Raw genomic sequence first — 25,838 nt, 5'->3', positions numbered from 1 at the left:
CCAGTGACAGATGTTAGGCTAACTGACCTATGGTTTCTTGCTTTCTGTCTCCCTCCTTTATTGAACAGAGGTGTTACATTTACAGTTTTCAATCCGCTGGGAACTTTCCAGAATCTAGGGAACTTTGGAAGATTACAACCAAAGCCATTTCTTTTATGACCACAAACTATCAGGGCCAGGGGACTTGTTAATGATATGTTCATTGTATTATTAAGGTTACGGTTATACAGGTGGAGGGCATTGATTGATTAAGCATCTTGATTACATACAAAGAGAGACTTATGGTAGCATGGCCAAGCGGTCTAAGGTGCTGGCTTCATGTTCCCGTCTCTGTGGATGCGTGGAGTTGAATCTCACCACTGCCAAAGTTTCAGTTGATTGGCATTTGGGGAACTTCAATAAATACCTTCAGCGGGTGGGTGAAGGGGGTGTCTGGCCTGACTGTCTGCCCCTGTTCTGTGGCTACATTCGCACCTGGGTGTCAGTGGACAGGGAGCACTTGGTGTCCACTGAGACGCTTGAGGCCATCTACGACTAGTGGGCACTGGGGTTGCAGTGCTTCATCAGCCCCGGGAACAACATTTTCATTTAATTAGATACGTTTTCTTTATAGTTTTGTCTTTTGTTACAGTGCCCTGTAAGGGGCAGTCACTTTGTTAATTATGTCTAATTTTGGGCTTAAAATAGTATAAAGAGAGACTTGTATGCAGTGACTAGCATAGCGATTATGTTACTGGACTAGTAATCCAGAGACCTGGATTAACAATTCTGAGTTCAAATCCAACCACAGCAGCTGGGAAATTTAAATTCCCCAGAACGTTATTTTAATTTAATGTTTCCTTTGTAGTTTCTGTTACAATAACATGAAAATACCCTTACTGGGCAGAGGCTCAGTGAATTTACCCTTATTAATGCCTTACAACATTCAAAGTCTACAAAAAGTGTAGTATAACAAATAGCCACTGGGATGTGCAATTGTTCCAATGAAACAGCTCATGCTGCTAACTTGATGGTTTCTCACAAATGTATCCCCAGTTGCTTTGCTGATATTTTCCATATAAATAGGCTATGAATTCTCCTTTTAAACAACTTTTATTCCACTTTTAGTATATTAATTATAATACTCCTGAATCAGGCTGACAATTCCAAAGAATGCCCACAATTAGGGTGTACTTTTTAAGGAGGACACTTTTTTCCACAAAGCCTCTGAAGTTCTTTTGGAACATTCACTGCTGTTGTGTGCCAGGGCTCCAAGGGAATCTTGACCAGTGTTTATCGGGTTCAAATGTCCGATGGACAGAATCACATTGTCCCAGCCACTCCAAGAATGGCTCTAATACTGACCTTAGCGTCGGAGACTTGGGCTTCATGCCCTGTTCTTACCCAGAAATTACCCCAGGATACTCCCTCTGCTAATCATAGGAATAGGACCTGGGTTGACAGTGATCAACAGTGGGAGCTGTATCGGGAAGGCCTAAAATATTATTTATAATATTATTTACAATTAAACCTGCAAAATTAACACCCACCCACCCCACCTACTCATACCTCCCACACAACCCATCCATCCCTCCCCTCATGTACCCACGCATAAACAACCACCCACTCCCAACAACGAACTTATCCACCCAGCCACACCCCCAACTCCCATCACCCTCCACGCAGTCCCCTACACCCAACAGCTCACCACCAACTACCCACACCCTAACCCACCACCCGCACCCCCCCACCACCAACTCCCTACACCGTTACCACCCTCCAATCACCCCCAACCCACATCACCACCCATTATCCACTTTATAAACATTTTGACCTGACAAGGTTCTATTATAAAATCTGAAATAAAGACACAAGCCCAATTACTCAGTGTAAATAACCAATGCAATTCAATAGAAGGCTATCCAAACATTAGTGCCTTATTAAATAGCTCTGCAATAAACACAGGTGCCCAATTATCACTGTCCAATCTCAGAACGTATAAAAATTAGAAACTGTTACTTATCACAAACTCATAGCAGCAATTAAAAGTCTTTGAAAGATTAGAAATATTAAAAAGAACCTTAAGAATCTTTAAAAAAAATAACACGATAACACTGCAAGAATGCTGGACCTTAATGGGAGTTACTTGAGTTGGTAACAACAAAAGGGGGTGTGGCCTCACCACTCCTCCTTGCCAGTCCTCCTCATGGATCCTTGCGATTATAGCTCACTCCTGTAGCCAGGGCACGGTGCCCTGGCTGCAATGGTGAAAAATGGCGAGAGGGCACTTTTAATAACAGTCAGTGGCTGGAAGATCTGGGTCAATGTGAGAGCACAAAGGTAGGTGTTGGGAGGGTTGAGTAGGGAAACAAAGGGCTGGATTTTCATCCTAGTAATGAGTAGTGGAATATTTCCCGGCTCAATGCGTCCACCTCAGGAGAAAGTGCCTATAAAAATGGGATTTTCATTCTGGTGGGGGCAGGTGATAACTGGAATTGAGCCCAGCTCCCCCAGAAAGAGTTTGGAGACAGCCACAGTGGCTGTCGGGTGCCGTGGCAGGCTGCTTGAAAGGATCGCCTCAATGCTCTAGGCACAGCTGTTTCAAAAGACGAATGGATGTTTGAGCTCTCAGCGAAGCTTCATTATGTATTCTTTGCTAAGAGCCTAGACATCCATTATTCTGTTGAAACAGCTGTGCCCAGGGGAAAAAATTGCTTAATTGACAGCTCTTTCTCTGTGATCTATTCTGCCCATCAAGCAATGTTATTTGCACAAGGTAAAGATGTCAAATGCTTGTAGTTTCTGCTGTTGATACTTGAAAAGTCTGGATGATTGACACTTCTATGGGGCTGCAGTAAAAGCACTTGTCTCACAAAGTCAAAAATTATGAATGAATGACTTTTTAACAAGCTTTTCCATGCATACTATTGTTACAATAGGGTTAATTGGTTTTGTACAATGTGTATGGGCATGGAAATACCATATGCTGGCATGGAGGATATAAGGGGCCATTGGGGTGGGCCGAGGGACATAGGTTGGCATGTAGGGTACAAGCGGCCATGGGGGGCGGGGGGGCTGCTGTGGAGGAGGACAGGTTGGAAAAAGAGCATGGGTAGGACCTATTCAACTTAACTTTCAAAAGGTTCCCTCAGCCTGACTATGGTTCATGTCACCTCTGAGGGACGGTGAACCATGAGTCGTTGAAAACCTGGCCCAACTGCACAAAATTTGTAGAGGACTAGGAGATGACTAACGCCACTATGGAGGCAGCCAGGTTGGGAGTGCAGGGTGCAGGCTTGTGACCTGCACAAAGCTGCACTGGTAAACATCGGGGGTGCTGGGAATGGGGCCAGGAATCCCTGAATTGGGTCCCAGCAGCCATTTCTAAAGGTGCATGGAGTCTCCCCAAATTCATGAAAATCCAGCCCAAAAGGTCTGCTGGGGGTAGCGGTTGGGTGGTGTAGTCATTATGTTACCAAACTACTAAATTCAACATCTGAACTGATAATGCAGAGAATATGTGCTCAAGGTTTGAGAATTGGAATTCAGATTTATAAGATCTGGAAATGAAAGACTGATGTCAGTAAAAATCACCATGAAGCTCCAGTGGAAAAAAGATTTAACTTCTCAAGTTTCTCTTCATAATTAACCCTTTGACCGTGGCAACAACCAAGTGAATTTACACTACATATTTTCCATTACTTCTATAATCTTCCTACAATGGAGTACCTAAAATGTCAGTTCCCAGATCATGGTCACCCATCTGTCATGGTTATTTTTAGAATGGGGAGCCAAGTGATCAGACACATAGGCAAAACAAGAATGAGAGAAGGGAACAAGATCAAAGGAAAAGAAACCTACAAAAAAGACAAAGATACAGATTGTTGTCAGAATGAAGGTAAATGAACAAAGTGATTCTGCGAAGTTTAAAATTTTCTAATGTTTCCTCCTCATTCCCTAGGAACTGACAAGGAAGTACAACAGCACTCCCACACCTATAATAAACCATCAGATTTAGCATTTACAAGTGACAATGCAGCACTGACATCACCTATCAGGCATATCATAAAACATTCTTCAAACATACCATTGAAAAGGAGATAATGAGAGAAACATTAGAACTGACAGTGAAGCTCTTTGTGAAGTTCAATAACATATTACCCTATTGCATGTCTCTCCAACAGACGCTGAACTGGTATGGTTAGTTTGCCCAGGAAGCGCTTTATGATAGGACGGCTCTTGGCAAACTTGTCTTTAACATCAATTTCAAGTACATCTGTGAGAAGGGCTACAAAAGAGTATTTCTGTAAAATAGAAAAACATGCATCATGTTAATCCCATTTAACAGTCTCAGTAACGCTTGGTTTTGTCACTGCCTTTTTCCTTCAGGAACTATCTGCCCTGTGTCAAAGATAGCAGCATTTTTTACCTCTCCTTGCCAAATAGGGTTTGTTGTGTTCGCCACTATTGTCGACCTTTTCTCTTGTCCATGATGAGCAAAAGTAGGGAAAGTGCTCTTCTTCCCAGGCTGAATGGACATCTTTAAATATGGATCTGGATTGAAAAACATTCCTTTCTTGAGCCCTACAGCTCTGATATCTGTTTGGAAGAAGAGGATCAGCAAGTTACATCTCATAGTTACAATGTTAGATCCTGCAGTGGTCACATGATCCCTGGATGTGTCTGACAATACAGTCCCTTGGGACATGAAACAATAAATGGTAGAATTCTGACTCCCCAACCCACCCACGAACAGTGCTTGCAAGATGCAGCATAATGATGTTTGTCCAGTTGTATGAATCCTTGTTTGCATTTGAATGAGAAGAGGAACAATTGATAACAGCTTGGCAGAAAGACAGCTGCTTCACCTGCTCCTCTGTGTTCTGATAGGGGATCAAGAATGGCCTCTTCCAAAGGAATCAGGGCCTGTGACTTGTGTCTTTCTCCAGTTAGTCCCTTAAATTTTATGCCACCATTTGCTGCAAGCAGAAAAGTAGTCTTCAGATACAAGTGGAATGAGTACATGCTCAGTGACAGGCAGGTACCTTTATGCCAGTAAGCGACTATGCATCGTGCAGCTAGCTTGCTTTACAATGACATTGTATGTGAAGTCCATGGAAGATGTGATTGTGGCAAGATTTTCAGTTATACATTTCAACTTCAATGTGTGTCATTCTGAAGTATGCATAAAATGCACTGACATAACTACAAAGCTGTGTAAGCGTTTGGCATGATTGGGGTGGGGTGGAAGGAAAATACATATGTGGTAGACTGACAGGCAACGTTTTATGGCATGATACCTTCAACTACGGATCTGTAACATGGCAGTGTTAGGTTGCATTAACTTGCCAATTTTTTGAAGTGTCTTCCAAATATTGTAGACACATTTCAGCCCAGCCACCACCATCTGTCAAGATGTTGTGTTGCTATCCCTGGAGAGGACAACACTGCTCACAGCAGGACATCTGCTTCAACAAGGGTCCGAGGCAATGTTGATCTGTCACATGCCCACAAACTGTGCTTTATTCTTCCCTACTGGATTTTTTGACATTTCAAGCTCCACTGTCACTTCTTCCCTGACCACCCTTCCCCTCCATACTGCCTTTGTAAATGCTGAAAATTTGTCTGAAAAATGTTTCAGTTTCTGAAATGCATGAACATTTGCTGTTCTCATATGCAGCCACTTCTCTACAATTCTGAGCATCAGCTTTTTAAGGGCACCCTTCCCAGAAGATGGCACCATTCTTGGGGAATGTTTAGCTCCCTGCACAAAACAACAAAAGCACGATTTAAATGATATTCAACAGCTGGGCAAACCCAAATATGCGGCAAACCCCCAGCTATAATGAGCCCAGCTCCCCACTGTTACGATGCACACCTCAGAAGGCAGCCCCAGTAACCTTTTAAGCCAGGATACAAAATTGGCTTCATATTATAAGCATCTTCAATTTTAATCTGGAATTGTCATGTTTCGTCCCACCATGTTTTCATTGGTATGTTTCAATTCAGATGTAGGAACTACCCATGTCTAATGCTTAACTTTAAAGAAACAAAGCATTGTGGGGTGGTGTAGTGTTGGAATATTTTGGACCACAGAGTGATGGGACATGGATTAAGGGCTGTGATCCCTGCAATGCTGATCTTGGCCATCTGGTTGTGCAGAGGCAGTGAAGAAAATTTACAATTTCCCACAGGAGGGAAACTACGAAGTATTCTACCAGGTTTCCCTTGCATACCACACAGCGTAGTGACCCTTTGTCTGTTCCACCAAATGCCTCTTGCACAGTTGGCTCATGGTCAGGGAAGACCACGAAATGTGACCAGAAAATAATTTGATCAAAAACTGGGTGTAACCACACTGATTTTTGTTTTACAGTGGAAACTTAAATACTTAAACTACAAATAATGCACATACAGTAATGCAAATTTACATTGCACATTCGCTGAAAGCCTGACTTCTGTCAATGATAGAATGGTGACTTATGTCAACTTTGTAAACATCGTCTCACAAACTCTGGCCATGTAAACGCAATAATAAAACAATGTTCAAAGAGTGGTTTGAAAAATGAATTAAAATGTTTAAAAAACACATTAATAACATCTGAATGATCTTTATTATCAGTGTGTTGGCCTTGGAATGAAGATGCATCTTACCCGATAATGTGAATCTGACAAGTTTTCGACTGTTCTGACCATCTAATCCACCTTCTCCTAATTCATCTGCTCCAGCCTGTAAAAGAAATAACATTTTGGCTAACGATTGGCTGGTAAATGGGTCCATGGCTGCAGTTTTTGTTTTAACATGAATGTAAAACAATCACACATTGTCTCACTTTTCCTAGATAGCCACTGATGCTTGTTTTTGTCAAAAATCTAAAAATGGCTAATATTTTGATTTAGGCTGTTTCCTGCCTCCATTTTACTAATAGCAATATTTTGAATTGCCACAAAAGTAAGTTTGCATTGCAGAGTTGTTTTTCAAAGTGATTGTTTTAATGAGGGTATCCAAAATATTGGCCATTGTGAAATTATAGTGAACTCATGTTCACTCTGACTGCTCATCATTACTCTGTAAGTAGCGAGGGCCTTTTTTATGAATATTCATATACAGCAGAATGACCTGCTTTATGGCAACAGTAAACTACCATCAGGAGACTCCCAATCAGATGGATGATGGATACTCTCACTCTCAGTGGACTGACAAAAATAAAATGTCTTTTCCCCAACACTGAAACAAATAAGTTTCACTATTCTGAGGTTTCTCTTAACAAATAGACTTTAAATTAATAATTATCATTCAGAAAGAGAAAACTTGTTAATATTTATGACGATTGCTTTTTTTACAAAACGTAGAGTTAAATATAAAGTCACATAAGACGAGCTGTTTTTTGGGAAAGAGTAGGAGTCATGGAATGCTCTAACTCTTTACGTAGATATTATAGTTAAACACCAGGCGGGAGGAGATTTATCTCGCCTCATGCAATAGTTACTACTTCTAATTAACAGGAAGGTCAGTGAGAAAAAATATTTCAACCACACAAGAGAATTTTGAAGTCACTGTCATTTATTTGGTTAGAAAAACTATTTATGAGAATTCAGATTTATTGAGGGCTAGGCTCTGATTTGAGGGGTCCAAAATACATATATCCATGGCACCCTGAAGTCTGTCCATCTGTGCTATTGTTTGATTCTCCAATGCCTGCCATGGAGCATAGATCATTTTTTGACTCAATCGTTAGAAAACAAAACTGATTTGTACAAACTTTAACACCACTAAATATGATACATAAGCCAGAATTTTATGTTGATCAGGCAGGAGCGCGCCTCACCCAAACACATGTGAAATTGTGCAAAATGACATCAAGCATGTGTCCTGATGTCATCGCGCACACGAGCAATATTGAGGTCGCGGGCACACATGGGAGTCGGAGCCACACCCGCCAACAATTAAAGGGCCAATTAAGGCCATTAAAAACGCTATTGTCCATCATTTCACATTGCCCATGCAATTTCACGCTCATCGCATGGGCAAAATGGGCAGGTGGGCAGCCCGTTTTTAACGAAACCTTATCCAAGGGCAGGATGAAATGTCCGGGGTGAAATATAATAAAAAATGATATCTGTGGGACTGATGTTTTTTTGAGTTCTGCTGTCAGGTGCTTGAATGTGTTGCATGGACACAGTTCAGTGCACTTTTTCTTGTTATTTAATCTGTACAGGTCTGCAGCTCCCTAAGGCAGCTCCACAGCAGCCGTCTGCCTTCAGGGAGCTCGCTAGAAGTGCCCGCTCGCACCCTCGCTTTTGTCAGCATCTGCCCTCTTCCCATCCCCCTCGGCAACGCTGAGGCTTTCTCAGACCACGTTTCACACCGACTGGCTATTAATTGGCCAGCCAGTGTGAAATTGCGTCCGGGGGCCAATCGCGGGCAGAAGCGTATTTCGCATCTGCTTCCGGGCCTGCCAACTTGGCACGCACGCCAAGCATGAAATTCAGGCCATAGTCTTCACTGCAGGGATAACATAAAACTATTCCCGCAATAAATGATCAGCACTTGGGGTGTAGACAAGAACATAGCATCTCCTCATCCTAACCAGGATTTCTAACAGGGCTTTGATCCTCCTTATCCTCACTAATACAACTAAATTTATACATTTGTTTTGCTTCCTCATCCATCACCTTTCTTTCCAGGATACTGCAGATCAAGCCTTTCTTTTCTCAGGGAACTTGCAATGCCACCCTTCATCAACCATCAGGAGTGGCTTGAATGGAAGCAGCTATGCAAATCCTCAATTAGATGAAGAGGGGTGGGAGAAGGCTCATGTGGAGCATTAATACCAGCATTGACCAATTAGGACAAATGGTACGTTTTTGTGCTGTAAATTCTATACAATTATATGTAAAAATATACATTTTAAATAAAAACTGAAAGGAGCTTCATTTAGGAAAGTTCAGGTATATTTAGTTATCTATGAATCAGTTCAAAACTGCTGAACTGGGTTACTTTAATCATGCACTTTAATGTGTGTCTCACTCCTATTAATCATAAGCCTATTGGAACAATAAAATAGAATAGTAGCCTTCAGGCCGGCTGAACTCAAAGATTAATCTTACACGGCAAAAATTTAACATGCTTCCACAGTGTTAGAAAATGAAAGGTTTCGAAAATTTAAAATCTTACAAAACCAGATGATAAAAATATCTTTATTTGCAGGGGAAAAATTAATTGCATAAATTTTGCATGCAGGTTTAAAAGAAAGTTTAAAAGACAAAATCTATATACACACGAGAAAGTCTGTTTAAGGAAATTACATGTTTAATATTTCAAAGCTCTCTTCCTGTGTTGTTGGGATGCAATAAAATCACACCCTGTAACCTCATTGCCAGCATTGCTCAGTACAAAAAGGTTATGTTCACTTTTCCTGTTTATAACATTACTTAATAACCACCTTTTCCAAGAAATTAATCAAAAGATTTTCCACAGTCTTCAGTCCACGACAAATCTATTCAGTTCTCGACTCTATTCACTTTTGATAAATAACAGAATTAAAAGGAGATGTTGGGCGGAATTTTAACCATGGTGCCCCATTCCTGACAGCAAAACCGATAAGTTTATGCCACTTCCACTCTCTTGCTTTTTCCTGTTTCCCATGCAGTCAAAATTAAAATGTTAAATTTTAAACTTCCAGCAGCATGTATGGAAGACATGTACGATCACACGGCAGGGGAAGCTTCTCAGTGGTGAAACCCATTGTCAGCTGACAATGCTGCAACTATGAGTGGGTTATGAAATCGCCTCTTGGACAAACAGGGAGGCTCTTCATCATGGCCACAACTTTCCTGCCCAACTCCATTGCCATTAACTTAAGATTTATTGAGAGCATGAAAGTGCCATGGATATTTTTTAAATTTAAATTTTGCTTATAAACTATTCACATTACATTGGTTTCACTTTATTCATGTGTTCATCATCATTATTAGTTGAGACTAGTTTAGTCAGAGGGCTAAATGTACTGGCACATGTCATGGTTGGGACACATTGATGATTACAGGGGATTTAGGGACATTTCTTTATTGTGGAAGAAATGATGTGTTTTTGCGTTCACTCTTTATTGAAGGATCATGTTAGTGTCCAGTGTTGTACTTGCCACTCTGTGGGATGTAGCTGAACTTGCAGATTCAGCTGGCCCTCCCATCTATGCATTGTAAAGGATATTGTCTGAGGTCACGCTCAGCAAGGGTAGTTGAGGTGTCACAGATGAACTCAAAGCCCTGTAAGGGCTCTGCCAACCAACACCCTGAGATGGACCCATATTTGGACAGTACTGACACTGCCTTTTAGGCCCCTCATTTTCTTGCCTTGATTGACAGTTCTCACCACTCCCCACCCCGAACCCCACCCCACCACCCCCCCCAATCCCCCATACCCAAGACACTAGGCCTTTTCCACCACACCCCCGACCCCACTCCACACTGCATCACTGCCATCCCCGCCCCCACCAGTGACTCACCTTTGCCGGTCCCGAGCCTTCATGCAAGCTGCCATTCCCCTGCTCCCCTCTTTTGTGCAGAGTTCAACAATGAAAACCGCCAACCCCAGACACAACCGCACAAAGCTGAATGTTGCACACCACCTGCAAATGTGCATCCAGTACCACAAGGCTGTCAGGCACCACTGACTTTATCATGAAGATAGGACATAATTACAAAACGTTTTACTATAATGAGTATTCATGACATGCAAATATAAATAAGAAACTGCCATGGGACAGGTTCAATCATAGCTTTCAAAAGGGAATTGGATAATGATCTGAAGAGAAAAGATTTGCAGGACTCTGGGGGAGTGGGACAGGCAAAGAGGCAGCACAGGGTCAATGAGCCAAATGGCCTTCTTTTGTGCTGTAACAATATAAATGATTAGAAACATTTATGCTTGTGAACTGTTTTTCTTCTTTTGTTTTTTTTTATTTTGCTACTGTCTGCTGCTTCAATCTCTACGTCTGTAACTTCTGATATGGGCCTTTCATTTTTTTCATCTGTTCATTCCAAAAAGGTCCAAATTGGTTTCCCAATTCATCTGTGTTTCTTGCAGCAAGAGTAGGAGGAGGAACAGATGGAGATTAGGTACTGCAGGGCACACACCGCCCCAAACTACCAGTATCCCCAAAGTAGAATGTACAGACAAAGGTATTCCCATGACCCAGAATCAATGCTCACTGAGGCTATGGTTCACAACCAAAACCATTAATGAATTAATTCCACATACTACAGCCTCATCTAATGCTAGAATCAGCATTAGCATTAGGACTGTCAGTAACTGCAAAAATCACCATCACCCCAAACTTTTACTCTAAGTAGTTATGCGAAGGGCTGGCATTGGGGATATCAGTAGCATTAGTCAATGAACAGTGCACATGTGCATCAAGCAAGTCACAGTTTGCTCAAGCTAGCCAAATAATGACAGGCCAGTGCAATTTTCTTGAGTGGCAGAGTTCCCCAAAGTACAAAGAGTCTTACATTGCAACCATGTGACTGTAAATGCACTCATTTGCGACCATAACATCAAATTGTGCTGGTGACAAATGATTACTGAAGCTGCCATACTGCTTTCATTGTACAGCAGTCCATTGTGCAACAATTTTACCAAACAGAACAAATGGCAAGTCTTTGGAACAGAAATTAAAGACACTATAGCCATCCCTGATGACATGTGAAATCTTCCTAAGGACACCAGTTCTGTATTGCTATAACAACAACACAATTTATAATGTAATAAAACTTCCCAAAGTGCTTCACAGGAGCATTATAAAGCAAAGTATGACACCAAGCCTCATGCTTGGTCAAAGAGATAGGTTTTAAGGAGTGTTTTGAATGAAGAAAGCAAGGTAGAGAGGTCGAGGGGTGCGGGGGGGGCGGTGGCTTGGGCCTGGACAGCTGAAGATGTGGCCACCAACAGTGGAGCATTAAAATTGGGAAGCACAAAATGCCAGAAATGCAGGTATCTCAAAGGGTGGAAGGACTGGAGGAGATTGCAGAAATGGGGAGGGGAGAAGCCTTGGAGGGATTTGAAAACAAAGATGAGAATTTTAAAATCAAGACGTTGCTTGATGAGGAGCCAGTGTTGGTGAGCGAGCACAGGAGATAGAGGGGAACAGGACTTGGTGTGAGTTAAGACATGAGCAGTAGAGTTTTGGATGACCTCAAGTTTACAGAGGGTAGAATGTGGGAGACCAACCAGAAGTGCGTTGGAATAGTCAAGTCTAGAGGTAATGAAGTGAAGAATGAAGGTTTATGCAACAGATAAGCTGAGACAGGGGCGAAGGCGGGAAATGTTATGGAGGTAGAAATAGGTGATTTTAATGATGGCACAAATATGAGGTCAGAAGCTCATCTTAAGGTCAAATGTGACAACAAGGTTGCAAACGGAATGACTTAATCTCAGGCTGTTACCAGGGAAAGGAATGGAGTCAGCAGTTAGGGAACTGAGTTTGGAGCAGGAACTGAAAACAATGGCTTCAATCTTCCCAATATTTAATTAGAGGAAATTTCCACTCATCCAGCACTGGATGTCAGATAAACTGTCTGATAATTCAACAACAGTAAAGAGTCAAGGGAGGTGGTGGTGAGGCAGTGTTGGATGTTGTCAGCATACACGTGAAAACTAATGCTGTGCTTTCAGATAAGGTCACTCAAAGGTAGTATGCACATGAGAAATAGGAGGGGCCAAGGACAGATCCTTAGGGGCACACCAGAGGTAACTGTGCACAAATAGGAAAACAAGCCATTGCAAGTGATCCTATGGTTATAATTAGATTGGTAGAAATGGGACCAGATGAGTGCAACCCCAACTAGCTGGATGACAGTAGAGAGGCATTGGAGGAGGATTGTGTGATCGTTGATGACTTTGAAATGAGCCTTTTTGTACTGTGGCAGCGATGGAATCCTGACTGGAGGGATTCAAACATGGAATTCCAGTAAAGGTGAAAAGAAATTTGGGAGGCAACAACACGTTCAAGGTCTTTGGAGAGGAAAGGGAAGTTGGAGGTGGGGCAGTAGTTTAAAAGGGCAGTGGGGTCAAGAGTTGGTTCTTTGAGGGAACGTGTGCTGGAGGCAGATTTAAACAAGAGAGGGACAACACCTGGCAAAAGAGAACTGTTTACTATATTGGCTAACATGGAGGCCAAGAGGGGAAGTTGGATGCTAAAGAAAGAAAAACGGATAAAGAAAAAAGGAAAGACTTGCAACCTATATAGCTCTTTTCATAACCACTGAACATCTCACTTTACAAAGCACTTTACAGCCATTGAAGTACTTTTGAAGTGTAGTCACTGATGTAATAAGGAAACATGGCAGCCAATTTTGCACACGGCAAACTCCCACAAACACTAATGTGATAATGACCAGTTAATCTTTATTTTTGGTGATGTTTGAGGACACCAGGGATAAATCCCCTGCTCTTCTTTATGTAGCGCCATGAGGCCTTTTACGTCCACCAGCACAGGCAGATGGAGCCTCGGTTTAACGTCTCATCCAAATGATGGCACCTCCAACAGCATTCAGAGTGCAGCACTCCCTCAGTCACACTGGAGTGTGAGCCTTGATTTTTGTGCTCAAGTCCTGGAGTGGGACTTGAACCCAGAACCTTACAAGTCAGAGATGAGAATGCTACCAAATGAGACACCACTGACACAAGCAATGAACAGTTTAGTAAGAATAAGATCAAGGGAACTGAAAGTGGATCTCATGAGCAAGTTGAGCTCAGAGTGGGCTTGAAAGAATATAGGCGAGAAACTAAAGAAAGATATGAGTTCAGAGCTCAGGAAGTGGGGAGCATTATAGGAAGCTTGGCCAGGTGAGTTAGTTGAAGGGAGGGACATGGCAGAGACAGCTGACTGGGTAGTCTTGATCTTAGTGACAAAGAAGCCCAGGAGCTTCTCACACTTATTGTTGGAGGTGAAGGTGGATGGGACAGGGGAGAGGTGTTTAAGAAGTTTTGCAGTACAAGGAGTAAGCTGGGGGGTTATCTTTGCATTCCAGGATGATCCTGTACTTTTCAGCAGTTTTAGCAGATGAGAACAGGACCCAATATTGTTTTAAATGATTCAGCCAGATCTGGCGGTAGATGGCTAAACCAGTTGGCTTCCATATCCTTTCAAGTGTGCGTCCCTTGGACTTAAGGGAGTGGAAATGAGGGCTGTACTGAAGAAGAAATGGTTTCATTGCTGACTTGGGAGTCAAAATTGGAGGTGAGGGTGCAGTTGATCAAATCAGCAACTGCAGAAACATTGTGGCAAATGGAGGGCCAAAGGCCCCCTGAAATTCTGAAAGTGCATTGAAAGTGAATTGGGGGATAGCCTTTTTCCAGGGGCAGATACAGAAGGAGGTAGGGTTGGGGTGTGGAAGGGGGATGTGGCTGGTGAGTGATACAAGGAAGTGATCAGGGATGGCCTGACCTGTAATTGATATGATGAGACTAGCAAGACCACATGAAATGACAATTTCAAAGAACTGGCCATGAATATGTGTTGGGAAGTTTACATGCAGGGAGAGATATAGGACCCTGAGCTCAGAGGAGTTGAGATGGTGGTTCAAATCACCAAAGATGAGAAGTCATTTAATGCAGAGGCTGAGGGAAGAAAGCAGTGAAGAAATCTCTTGATAAAATCTTTATTGTACTTAGGAGAACAGAGAACAATGAATTTAAAAGAGAGGTGGGAGGAGCGAAACAAGGTGGGATGTTCAAAGGAGGAGACATTTCCAGAGGAGTAGGTGTCAAGACAATTTGAGATCTGGTGATAAGAGGCCACACCACCACCAGTCTTGGCTAGGCAAGTGGAGAATGCAGCCAAGCAGGAAGGCTTTATCAATAAGAGCCATTCTACCATGATAATCATCACAGAATTTGAAGGCACGCCATGTGCCTGGATTGGTCTGGGAATTCTCCAACATCACTGAGCGAAAGTCAACTGGTATACTATACAACTCTGCTTTACAATGAGGCATCCTTTACAAGGATCAAAGGCAGGAGGGCAACCATGCAGGCCACCATCGGCAGCATGTAAAGCTGGCAGAGGACAACCTTTTGAAGGATGCAAGAAACATTTGCCCAATCTGATACAGGAGACTTTTACTGGTCATTACATCTACCCAATGCATCAACCATTTTCCCCAAAATCCCTGCCCCTATACCATCATCCCATCACAACTGAACCACTGAGCTAAATTTTGTTGGAGCAGGGCATCTCACTGCATTTCCTGTGTGTCAGATTTACAACTGAAAAATTTAGGCTTTAAGACTTTTTTCCCCACAAAGGTGCTGGAAGTGCAAGTTGATAACAGCACAGGGAGGACAAATGGGACCTTAGTGAATAACAAAACAGACCATCTTATTAACCAATAAATTTTAAAGATTGATGAATAAACAGAGGAATGATGGAAAGGAAGGTGAGGGTGAATTCAATGTCAACTCAGTTATAGGAAGAGAAAGAGGGGGTGGGGGGGAAAGATAGGGTTGAGAGGGAGATAACAAGGATAAAAAGCGCAAGTAAAGAAAAAATATTTTAAAATTTAAAATTGACATTTTCAAATCTCATAAAACAATGAGAATCCACACTCATAATTGTTCACTTTCTGGTTAAGAAAGGGTGGAACAATGGAGGCCGGTTAGGAGTGTTTTGGAATAGTCAAGACTAGAGCAAGTGAGCAAAAGCTTTGTCAAAGATTTACGTTTCAAGCAGTATCTTAAAGGGAGAAAGAGAGGTAGCAAGGTGGAGACGTTTAAGGAGGGAGTTCCAGGGTTTAGGGCCTAGGAGGTGAAGGTATGGCTGTCAATGGTGAAGTGATTAAAATCAGGAGGCTCATAATGCCAGAATTGGAGGAGCGCTGAGATCTTGAAGGCCTGGCGGGATTACAGAGATAGGAAGGGACAAGGTATTGGACGGATTTGAAAACAAATATAAGAATTTTAAAGTTGACATGTTATTGGACAAGGATCCATTATAAGTCAACAAGTATATGGGTGATGGATGAATGCGAGTTAGGATCTGGGCAGCAGAGTTTTTATGAGCATATGTAGCATGGTCAGCTAGGAGAGCACTCAGATCTCAAGGCAACAAAGGCTTGGATGAGGGCTTCTGCAGTAGATGGCTGAGGCAGGGTGGAGAAGTCAGGCAATATTATAGAAGTGGAAAGGGCGATCTTAGTGATGATATGGAAATGCGGTCAGAAGCTCATCTCAAGGTCAAATATAACAAAAAGCTGTATGCATGCAAGTGGGTACTGATGCTGTGTTTTCAGATGATGTTGCCAAAAGGTAAATTGCTGACAAACCTACACATTAATAACAGCGTGCATCTTCCAAATTCTCCAACTTCCTTTCCTCTCAATCTCCATTTCCTTGACTTTGAACTGAAATTCTGAAGAATAGTTCATATTTGACTCTAAATGCTAATTCTCTTTCTCTCTCCACAGGTGATGCCAGATTGGCTGAGTATTTTCAGCACACTCAGTTTTTATTTCAGATTTCCAGCATCTGCAGGATTTTGCTTTAACAATTGCACACAGTAAATATTGTACTTACCATAGTAGCTGGATTTTTTACTGTAATGCATGGGGTGGTGGCTCGCAGTGCTCCACTTACACCATGATAATATTTAAAGCAGATTTTAGTTTCAGCTGAGGAGCAAAGAGAGAAAAACATAGATGAATTTTGGAAAATAACTGCAAAAAATAGTAATTAAAAATATAGTTTCTAGAATCTGTATTGCAAGTTTTGATAATGGTGTTCAATATATAATGCAATCACTTAAACAAAATAACAAACTTAAAGGCATCCAATACTAAATCTGAAACACAGCGAATGGGTGGGCGGAGCTGCTTATCATTACTGCTGTATATTGACAAGTTCTAGTCTTTCTGTAAGCTGGATACAACTCTCCTCACTGATGTCTTGGTCAATTCTTGCAGTCTGTCTAAATTTTGTTTAGGGATATCAACGAGAGTATTAATTTTTTATCTTAAGGGTATTTTACACTGCTTGGCTTGAATTGTTGTAAAGGCGGAGCGCCTCTCCAATGTTATGAAAATGGCAGCAGAGGCCCAGAAGTCTCCCCCCACCCCCCACCCACCCACCCACCCAAACACGGCACCAGTCATTTTTTACCATTTTTGCTGGGAGGGGAATGGGGGTAGATTCTAAGTTCCACATCCATGGCTCACGGAGGCAGTTTCAAATGTAAAAGTTCACAGTTTGATTGACAGCTCCAAGTAGTTATAAGCACTTTGAAATGGGACGATGAATTCCAATGCTTGTTTTTATAAGGGATTAAAAGAAGTTAAATGTAATGAATGAGTTTTTATCAATGAGTGTGTTTTTTTTTGAAACACTGAATTAGTCAATAGACACTGAAGAACTTTATTTAATCTCTGCATGGCTCCCAAGGTGTGCCCATGGTGGATGCTGGGCGAGTTGGGATGGTAGGGTAAGGGCAAAGGTTTAAAGCCAAACCAGGAGTGAAAATTCAGGCTATTGTCTCAGGCCTTAGCCACGAGAAGCACAAGACAGCAGTTGAGGTGTAAACAGTGTGTGATTTATCCAATCATAAATTTAAATTATCTTAATTTCATGTGCAGTCTATGCCCAGCTTTCCAATATGTGCCTCCAGGAGTATTCCAACTGGGAGCACAAAGTTAGAAAATTTCCCCAATTAGGGATTAAGGTTATTGCAGAGAATAAAAACTCACGGTGTAGGGGGTAACATATTGGCATGAATAGAAGATTGGCTAGCTAACAGAAAGCAGAGATTTGGAATAAATGGGTCTTTTTCTGGTTGGCAGGATGTGACCAGTGGTGTGCCACAGGGATCAGTGCTGGGGCCTCAACTTTTTACAATTTACATAAATGACTTGAATGAAGGGACCGAAGGAATGGTTGCTAAATGTGCCGATGACACAAAGATAGGTAGGAAAGTAAATTGTGAAGAGGACGTAAGGAGACTACAAAGTGACATCAGTAGGTTAAGTGGGTGGGAAAAGATCTAGCAAATGGAGTACAATGTGGGAAAATGTGAAGTCATTTGTTTTGGCAGGAAGAATAAAAAAGCTTATTATCTAAATGGTGAGAAATTGCAGAGCTCTGAGATTCAGAGGGATCTGGGTGTCCTAGTTCATGAATCACAACAGGTTAGTATACAGATACAGCAGGTAATTAAGAAAGCTAATAGAACGTTATCATTTATTGTGAGCAGCATTGAATACAAAAGTAGGGAGGTTATGCTTCAGTTGTACAGGGCATTGGTGAGACTACATCTGGAGTATTGTGAACAGTACTGGCCTCCTGATTTAAAGAAAGGTGTAAATGCATTGGAAGCAGTTCAGAGAAGGTTTACTATACAAATAGCAGGAATGGCTGGGATGTCCTATGAGGAAAGGCTGGACAGGTTAGGCTTCTTTCCACTGGAATTTAAAAGAGTAAGAGGCGACTTAATTGTAACCTTTAAGATCCTCAGGGGTCTTGACAGGATGGATGTGGAGAGGATGTTTCCTCTTGTGGGAGAATCTAAAACCAGGGGTCACTGTTTAAAAATAAGGGGTTGCTCATTTAAGACAGAGATGAGGAGAAATTTTTTTCTCTCAGAGGGCTGAGAGTCTTTGGAACTCTTCCTCAAAGGGCGGTGGAAGCAGAGTCTTCAAATATTTTTAAGGCACAGCTAGATAGATTAACAAGGGGATGAAAGGTTATTGGAAGGGTAGGCAGGAATGTGGGGTTAAGGTTACATTCAGATCAGGCATGATCTTATTGAATGGCAGAGCAAGCCCGAAGGGCCGAATGGTTTACCCCTGCTCCTAATTCGTATGTTCATATGTTCGTATTAACCATGCAACAAATGGCCCACTTGCTGTGTGATTCTATGAAGCAACTGAAGATGGGACGAATAATATACATTTTTAAATTATATATAGTTATGCTTTTATTTTTGTATAATATTGTAAATAATCACAATATTCCGACAAATGATCACAAACTGAATATTAACCAGTCCTTTCTACTTTCAGATGTCAGGCCTGTTGTATATTTTCGGCACTGTTGGTTTTTCTTTTTATCACCCAATTTTCTGTAGACTTCCCGACTTGACTTTTAACAATATTTTTGCAGGGGTCTCAGATACATATAATAGCTTCTCAATTTATCCATTCAGATTTTGTAAAGATTCAACAGTAATTCTTACACTGCATGGAAGAGATGCCTCACTTCACATGGAAGCAGAGCAGACTCTTACGTTAATCAAATGCACAAAGGTGCAGGTTCTGTTAAGGTCAAATCAAACTAGTTTTTTACTGGTGAAAAAAACGTACAGTAACCTTGGTAGCCATTGGTTGCACATGCAATGTATGAAAAAACACACAGGTAAACAATAAACTATCGATGTTTATTTAGCAAATGAAGTTTAGACCATTTTCAGTATGGTGAATACTCACTTAGGTCCCCTCCCCACACACTGCAGATCCTACCTCTGAATGATAGCAGTCTATTGTGCATGCTTAGTTCATACCCTCGATGTCATTCCAGAATTTTACAGCCTCTATTTTCATCCAATGTGCAGGCGTGAACAGCATAGTGGTGCCATCAAAATCAGAATGCACAACTTACTACCCTACTATTTTCATCACTCCACACACAGCCATTTTGATTTGGGCTTTTGGATGTGGGAGCCTCATTATACAATGTATACTGAGGTCAGATGACATGCAGATGCAATTTTCAACTACCGTTGAGTGGAGTGGTCCTTGTTGCAGAGTGCCCTAACCAGTGATCCTTAAAACCCACCACAAATGCAGGTCAGGTAGATTTTTAAGGCATTTTTGTGGGACAAAGAAGAGCATTGAGCCACCCGTGCCTGACCCTACAAGGACCTCCCTAAGGAACAGTTCTTCCACCCATCTCCTGACCCCATATCCCACCTTCAAATGAACATGACCAACTCGGCCACACAGAGCATTCACTACATTCCCTAACTGCCCTGCAGCAACTCATCAAGGCTCCTTCAAAAGCATCTTCCAAAATCATGATCGCTACCTCCTGGAAGAACAGGGTGGCAGACGCATGGGAATACCACCACCCACAAGTTTTCCTCCAAGCCACACACCATCCTGACTCAGAACTATATCACCGTTCCTTCAGTCGTGCTGGGTCAAAATCCTGGAACTCCCTCCCTAACAGCACTGGTGTACCTACACCAGATGGACTGCAGCGGTTCAAGAATTCAGTTCACCACCATTTTCTCAAGGGCAGTTAGGGATAGGCAATAAATGCTGGCCTTCCCAGCAATGCTCACACTCCAACATATAAAAACATTTTTTAAAGTATACAATGGAATGTGAACAAAGGTTAGGAGACCTGATATAGGAATTGTATAAAGTTAGTTGGGTTTCATTTCTTATGCTCTCACTATCGGTGGCTGCACGTATAAATAAACCCTTTTTGAAACCTTGCAAAATTGCTAATCTTTTTCCAGGTGCTGAGCGACAAGGGTTTGATACTTCTACAAATCATTTTTCCAACATGATGTGTGTCCCTGGGCATGTAGTTCCTACAACTGAAAGGCCATATAAACCTGTTTCTGCCTGTATTACTCTGAGCCCTGTTGCTACGCAGCTTCTAAGTAATGCTGAGTGGATCACATGGCACTTTACTCAGTACCTTCTCTTAGAAGCATGGCTGTGCTCAGTATGAGGGGCCAGAGCTTTCATATATCCTACTCTCAAGTTGAACTGGGGCAAAAGTAATTTCCAGCCTAGACCCAAATACATTATCGAAAATACAGAATACCAAATTTTAGAGTCTTAGGGCTCAAATTTTAGGTCCACCAGGGCAAGAGAGATGCAAGGAGGTAGCTACTCATGGTCATCCAGAGAATTAGTTGGGCCCCATGAAATGGAGAAAATGATGCAGAGAGGGACTCGGCCATTGGCACACAGTTGTGGGGAGAGTGGTCAGTAAGCGTTTGTACAGCACAGGGATTGGCACCCTGCTGGCATCACAGGGACATAAGAGAATGGGCAAACTTCCAAACACATTTCACAGGCCAGCTGAGCACAAGAAAAGCAGCAGCTGGCAATGGAAGCACAACTCTCAGATTTCAGGTCCAGTGGCAATAGCCCCAGACCCAGTATGTAGTCCTTGTGCCGCTGCCAAAATCTGAACACTGCTCTCAATTACCTTATTATCATTATTAATGGGCCAAGTGGATTCCAGAGCCACTCGCCCCAGCCTAATGTTACTTGCTGATGACAGGCTGCGCCCATTCCCACTTCCGTGGGACCTAAAAATCCAGCCCTAACATTTAATATTCTGTACTTCAGCTAAAGCTGAAAACTGTTTTTGCCCTAGTTCACCACAAAAGTAGGATATTTGCAGGTTCTGTCTCTCGTTGAGCTCAGCCATGCTCCTAAGAGAAGGTCCCGAGTATAGGCCGCCACATGATCCACTGATCCTGACTAGTAGGCTGCCTACCAACAGGTTCAGAGTAGTACAGGCAGAAACAGGCTTATGAGGCCTTTCAGTCAAAGGAAATACATGAGCAGGGTAACAAATTATGGAGGAAAAATGTGTTGCTGAACTATCAGTTCTTTGTCTCCCAGCAACAGCACAAAAATTAACAATTTTATACAGATTCCAAAAGGGTCTTATACATGTGTGCAGCCAGAGTAGTGAGAGAGCAAGAAATGAAACTCAACTCACTTTATGCGGTTTCTATATCAGGACTCCTAATTTTTGTTCATATTCCATTTTATACTGTAAAAATAAAATTATAAACATTCCGGCGATGTGGGCATCGCTAGCAAGGTCAGCATTGATTGCTTACCCCTAATTGTCCTCGAGAAGGTGCTGGTGAGCTGCCTTCTTGAACAATTGCAGTCTATGTGGTGTAAGTACACCCACAGTGCTGTTAAGGGAGGATTTTCAGGATTTTGACCCAGTGACAGTGAAGGAGCAGTGCTAAAGTTTCAAGTTAAGATGGTGTGTGTAACTTGGAGGGGAATTTGCAGGTGATGGTGTTCAAAAGCACCTGCTATCCTTGTTCTTCTAGGTGGTAGAAGTCATGAGTTTGGAAGGTGCTGTCAAAGGAACCTTGCTGAGTTGCTGCAGTGCATCCTGTAGATGATACATCCTGCTGTCTATGTGCACTGATGGTAGAGGGAGTGAACATTTAAGATAGTGGATGCAGCGCCAATCAAGGGGGCTGAGGCTGATTTATCCTGAATGGTGTCCAGCTTCTTGTGTGTTGCTTGAACTGCATTCATCCAGGCGAGTGGAGAGTATTTCATCAGCTCCTGACTTGTACCTTGTAGATGGTGGACAGGCTTTTGGGAGTCAGGAGATGAGTTACTCTCCACAGATTTCCCAGCCTCTAACCTGCATTCTTAGCCAGAGTATTTATATGACTGGTCCAGTTAAGTTTCTGGTCAGTAGTGACATCCCAGGATGTTGATCATGGGGGATTCAGCAATGGTAATGCCATTGACTGTCATGGGGAGATGCTTAGATTCTCTCTCATTGGAAATGTCCTAGGCCCAACTATCTTCAGCTGCTTCACCAATGACCTTCCTTCCATCATAAGGTCAGAAGTGGGGATGTTTGCTGATGACTGCACAATGTTCAGCACCATTCGCAACTCCTCAAATACCATGTCCAAAAGCAACAAGACCCGGACAATATCCAGGTTTGGGCTGACAAGTGGCAAGTAACATTCGCGCCACAGAAGTACCAAGCATTGACCATCTCCAACAAGAGAGAATCTAACCATGGTCCCTTGAAGTTCATAGCATTACCATCGCTGAATCCCCCACCATCAACATCCTTGGGAGGGTTACCACTAGCCAGAAACTGAACTGGACTAGCCATATAAAAACTGTGGCTACAAGAGCTGGTCAGAGGCTAGGAATCCTGCAGTAAGTAACTCACCTCCTGACTCCTCAAAGCCTGTCCACCATCTGCAAGGCACAAGTCAGGAGTGTGATGGAATACTCCCCACTTGTCTGGATGAGTGCAGCTCTGGCAACACTCAACAAGCTTGACACCATCCAGGACAAAGTAGATTGCTTGATTGTCACCCCATCCACAAACATTCACTCCCTCCACCACCAATGCACAGTGGCAACAGTGTGTATCCTCTACAAGATGCACTGCAGGAACTCATCAAGGCTCCTTAAACAGCACCTTTCAAACCCGCAACCTCTAGCATTGAGAAGGACAAGGGCAGCAGATGCATGGGAACACCACCACCTGGAAGTTCCCCTCCAAACCATTCACCATTCTAACTTTAAAATATATTGCCGTTCCTTCACTGTCGCTGGGTCAAAATCCTGGAACTCCCTCCCTAACAGCACTATGGGTGTACCTACGCCACATGGTTCAAGAAGGCAGTTCATCACCACCTTCTCAAAGGAAGTTAGGGATGGGGTAATAAATGCTGGCCTAGCCCATGACGCCCACATCCCATGAATGAATTTTTTTTAAATTAAAAATTTTTTAAAAGATGGTCATTGCCTGGCCCTTTAGTGGCACGAATGTTACTTGCCACTTTTCAGCCCAAGTTTGAAGGTTGTCCAGGACTTACTGCAAGTGGACAAGGATCTGAGGAGTTTCAAGTGGTACTGAGCACTGTGCACTCATCAGCGACCATTCCCACTTCTGACCTTATGATGGAGGATAACTGATGAAGCAGCTGTAAGGTGGTTGGAAGTAGGACATTACCCTGAGGAATTCCTGCAGGGTAGGAAGGTACCAAGTTATCAAATATGAAACATGCGGCTCCTAAGGACCGTGCTGTAAAAAGAATAACATAAACTTGTACAAAAGCTCCACATTTTGCTCCAAGATATTACATCTTTAATTTGATAAAGACCCATTTTACATAATTATAAAGGATACTGTATGTTTTTTACACATTTAAAAAATTCAATTAATGCACCTTTGTTTAAAAACCACCTCCTTAAATCCATTTACTGCAACAAGAGCAACAGAAACACGGCAGTGACTTAAGGGGTCGATCCTCTCACATCATTGAAAAACACCCCAGAAAGTCTGTAGGATATAAAGACAGTAGTGAGCAGGGGAGGCGGTGGCACATTTGTAATGACACTGGTCTGGCAATCCAGAGGCCCAAGCTAATGCTCTGGGGACAGGGGCTCAAATCCCACCACAACAGCTGGTGGAATTTAATGTAAATTTGGAATTGAAAGTTAGGCTCCATAATGGTGACCATGAAACAATTGTCGAATGTTGTAAAAACCCATCTGGTTCACTAATGTCCTTTAGGGAAGGAATTCTGCTGTCCTTATCTGGTCTGGCCTACATGTGACTAGCAAGCCACTCAGTTGTATCAAACTGCAAGAGAAAAGTCCATAAGGAACAAAACTGAATGGGGCACCCAGCATTGACCTAGGCACCGAAAACAGCATTGGCACACCCAGCCCTTTGACCCTGCAAAGTCCTCCTTACTAACATCTGGTGACTTGTGCCAAAATTGGGAGAGCTGTCCCACATACTAGTCCAGAAAAAGCCTGACATAGTCACACTCATCGAATCATATCTTACAATGTCCTAGACACCACCATCACCATCCCTGGGTATGCCCTGTGTTTTGAGACAACTGGAATCAAGAGCTCAGGTAATATCAGTTTCACAATAAAAGAATCATTCAGGAAAGCTGCTTGAGGAGAGCCTGAAAGATTTGTATTTTATGGCTACCTTCATTGCACTATTTGTAGAGGTTAAAAGCACAAGCCTCCCCTCCTGCCAACTGGACATGCAGCTAAGTCTGAACAAACTGTGACTTTGTCAATTTTGGTGACAAACTGGCAGGTAAACAGCCTATTAAAAAAGCAAAAAGTTAGCACGTTTATTGGTATTCCTCAGATACAAAGAACAGTGAATTGATTACCCATCTAGGAAATTTTAGTGCTGGGGTAAGTGAAACATAGGGGAGAATTTTCTCCCCATGAGGGGGGGGGTTGAGCCGGAGTGGGCATGGGCGGGCGTGCAGCCAATCACCACCAGCAATCGGCTACGCGCCGCCATTTTACGTGGGTGGGCCAATTAAGGCACGCCCAGCGTGACACACACCCGGGAGCACTGAGCGCTTCCTGTGCAGGTGGGGGGAGTAGGCTGAGTCGGGGCCTCAGAGCTGCCTCAGGGGGATTAGTTTGATTCTTTTAAAATTTAAATAAAGGAAAAAAAAATTTTAAGACATGTCCCCTCATGTGACAGAGCGGGCCCGCCCCCGCTTTCCAACCTGAAGATTCTTGCCATAGCCATATATGAAAATTCACCTTTAGCATAAGACACCAACAGTGTGAAAGAGTACACTGCCAGTTCTGCCTCTCTATTTCTTTCTTCCCCTTTAAGACACTCATTAAAACCTATCTCTCTGACCAACCTTTTGGTCACCTATTCTATATCTCCTTCATTAGGCCACTGTCAAATTTTCTATGCTTACGTTTCTGTGAAGTGCCTTGGGATGTTATACTACCTTAAAGGCACCATATATATGCAAGTTGTTGTCTTTCACCAATTTGTTTTAGTGCCACAAGATGTGAAATGATTTGTCCTTACCCTCCATAAAGTATGACCCGGGTTCAATCCGCCAGACAATCTGTCCCTTCTGCGTTCCATTTACACCCCGATTTTTGGAATCCCAAACATTTCCTGGGGAAATCTCATCTGTAAAAGAGAAGAAAAAAACATTGAAGTGAATCTGGTGATGTAGACTCCATTTGGTTCTGTTAATGTCTTGTCAAATACATTGTTAAGATTTGTTAATGTCATGTCAATCATATTGTTATGGTTAAGAGAAACAGAT

The 25,838-nt window shown here is 42.5% G+C and overlaps 1 protein-coding gene across 5 annotated transcripts in view; it reads right to left on the bottom strand.

The window, feature by feature from the left end:
* hecw2b (HECT, C2 and WW domain containing E3 ubiquitin protein ligase 2b) overlaps window positions 1–25,838 on the bottom strand; it is a 413,575-nt gene that overhangs the window by 176,882 nt on the left and 210,855 nt on the right. For all 5 annotated transcript variants that reach the window (XR_013577941.1, XM_078551841.1, XM_078551844.1 and 2 more), the window contains 5 exons: window positions 25,592–25,699; window positions 16,556–16,650; window positions 6,634–6,709; window positions 4,409–4,578; window positions 4,141–4,283 (listed from right to left, as the gene is read on the bottom strand). Coding sequence is in view for 4 of the 5 variants with exons in the window: in XM_078551841.1 (XP_078407967.1) it covers window positions 4,141–4,283; window positions 4,409–4,578; window positions 6,634–6,709; window positions 16,556–16,650; window positions 25,592–25,699 (592 nt within the window). In the remaining variant the exon portion in view is untranslated. The remainder of the gene's footprint in view (window positions 1–4,140; window positions 4,284–4,408; window positions 4,579–6,633; window positions 6,710–16,555; window positions 16,651–25,591; window positions 25,700–25,838) is intronic.

This window comes from Cetorhinus maximus, chromosome 11 (genome assembly GCF_964194155.1).
Source record: "Cetorhinus maximus chromosome 11, sCetMax3.hap1.1, whole genome shotgun sequence".
In the NCBI taxonomy this organism is placed as follows: domain Eukaryota; kingdom Metazoa; phylum Chordata; class Chondrichthyes; order Lamniformes; family Cetorhinidae; genus Cetorhinus; species Cetorhinus maximus.
This window is presented reverse-complemented; position numbering and strand designations above follow the sequence as displayed.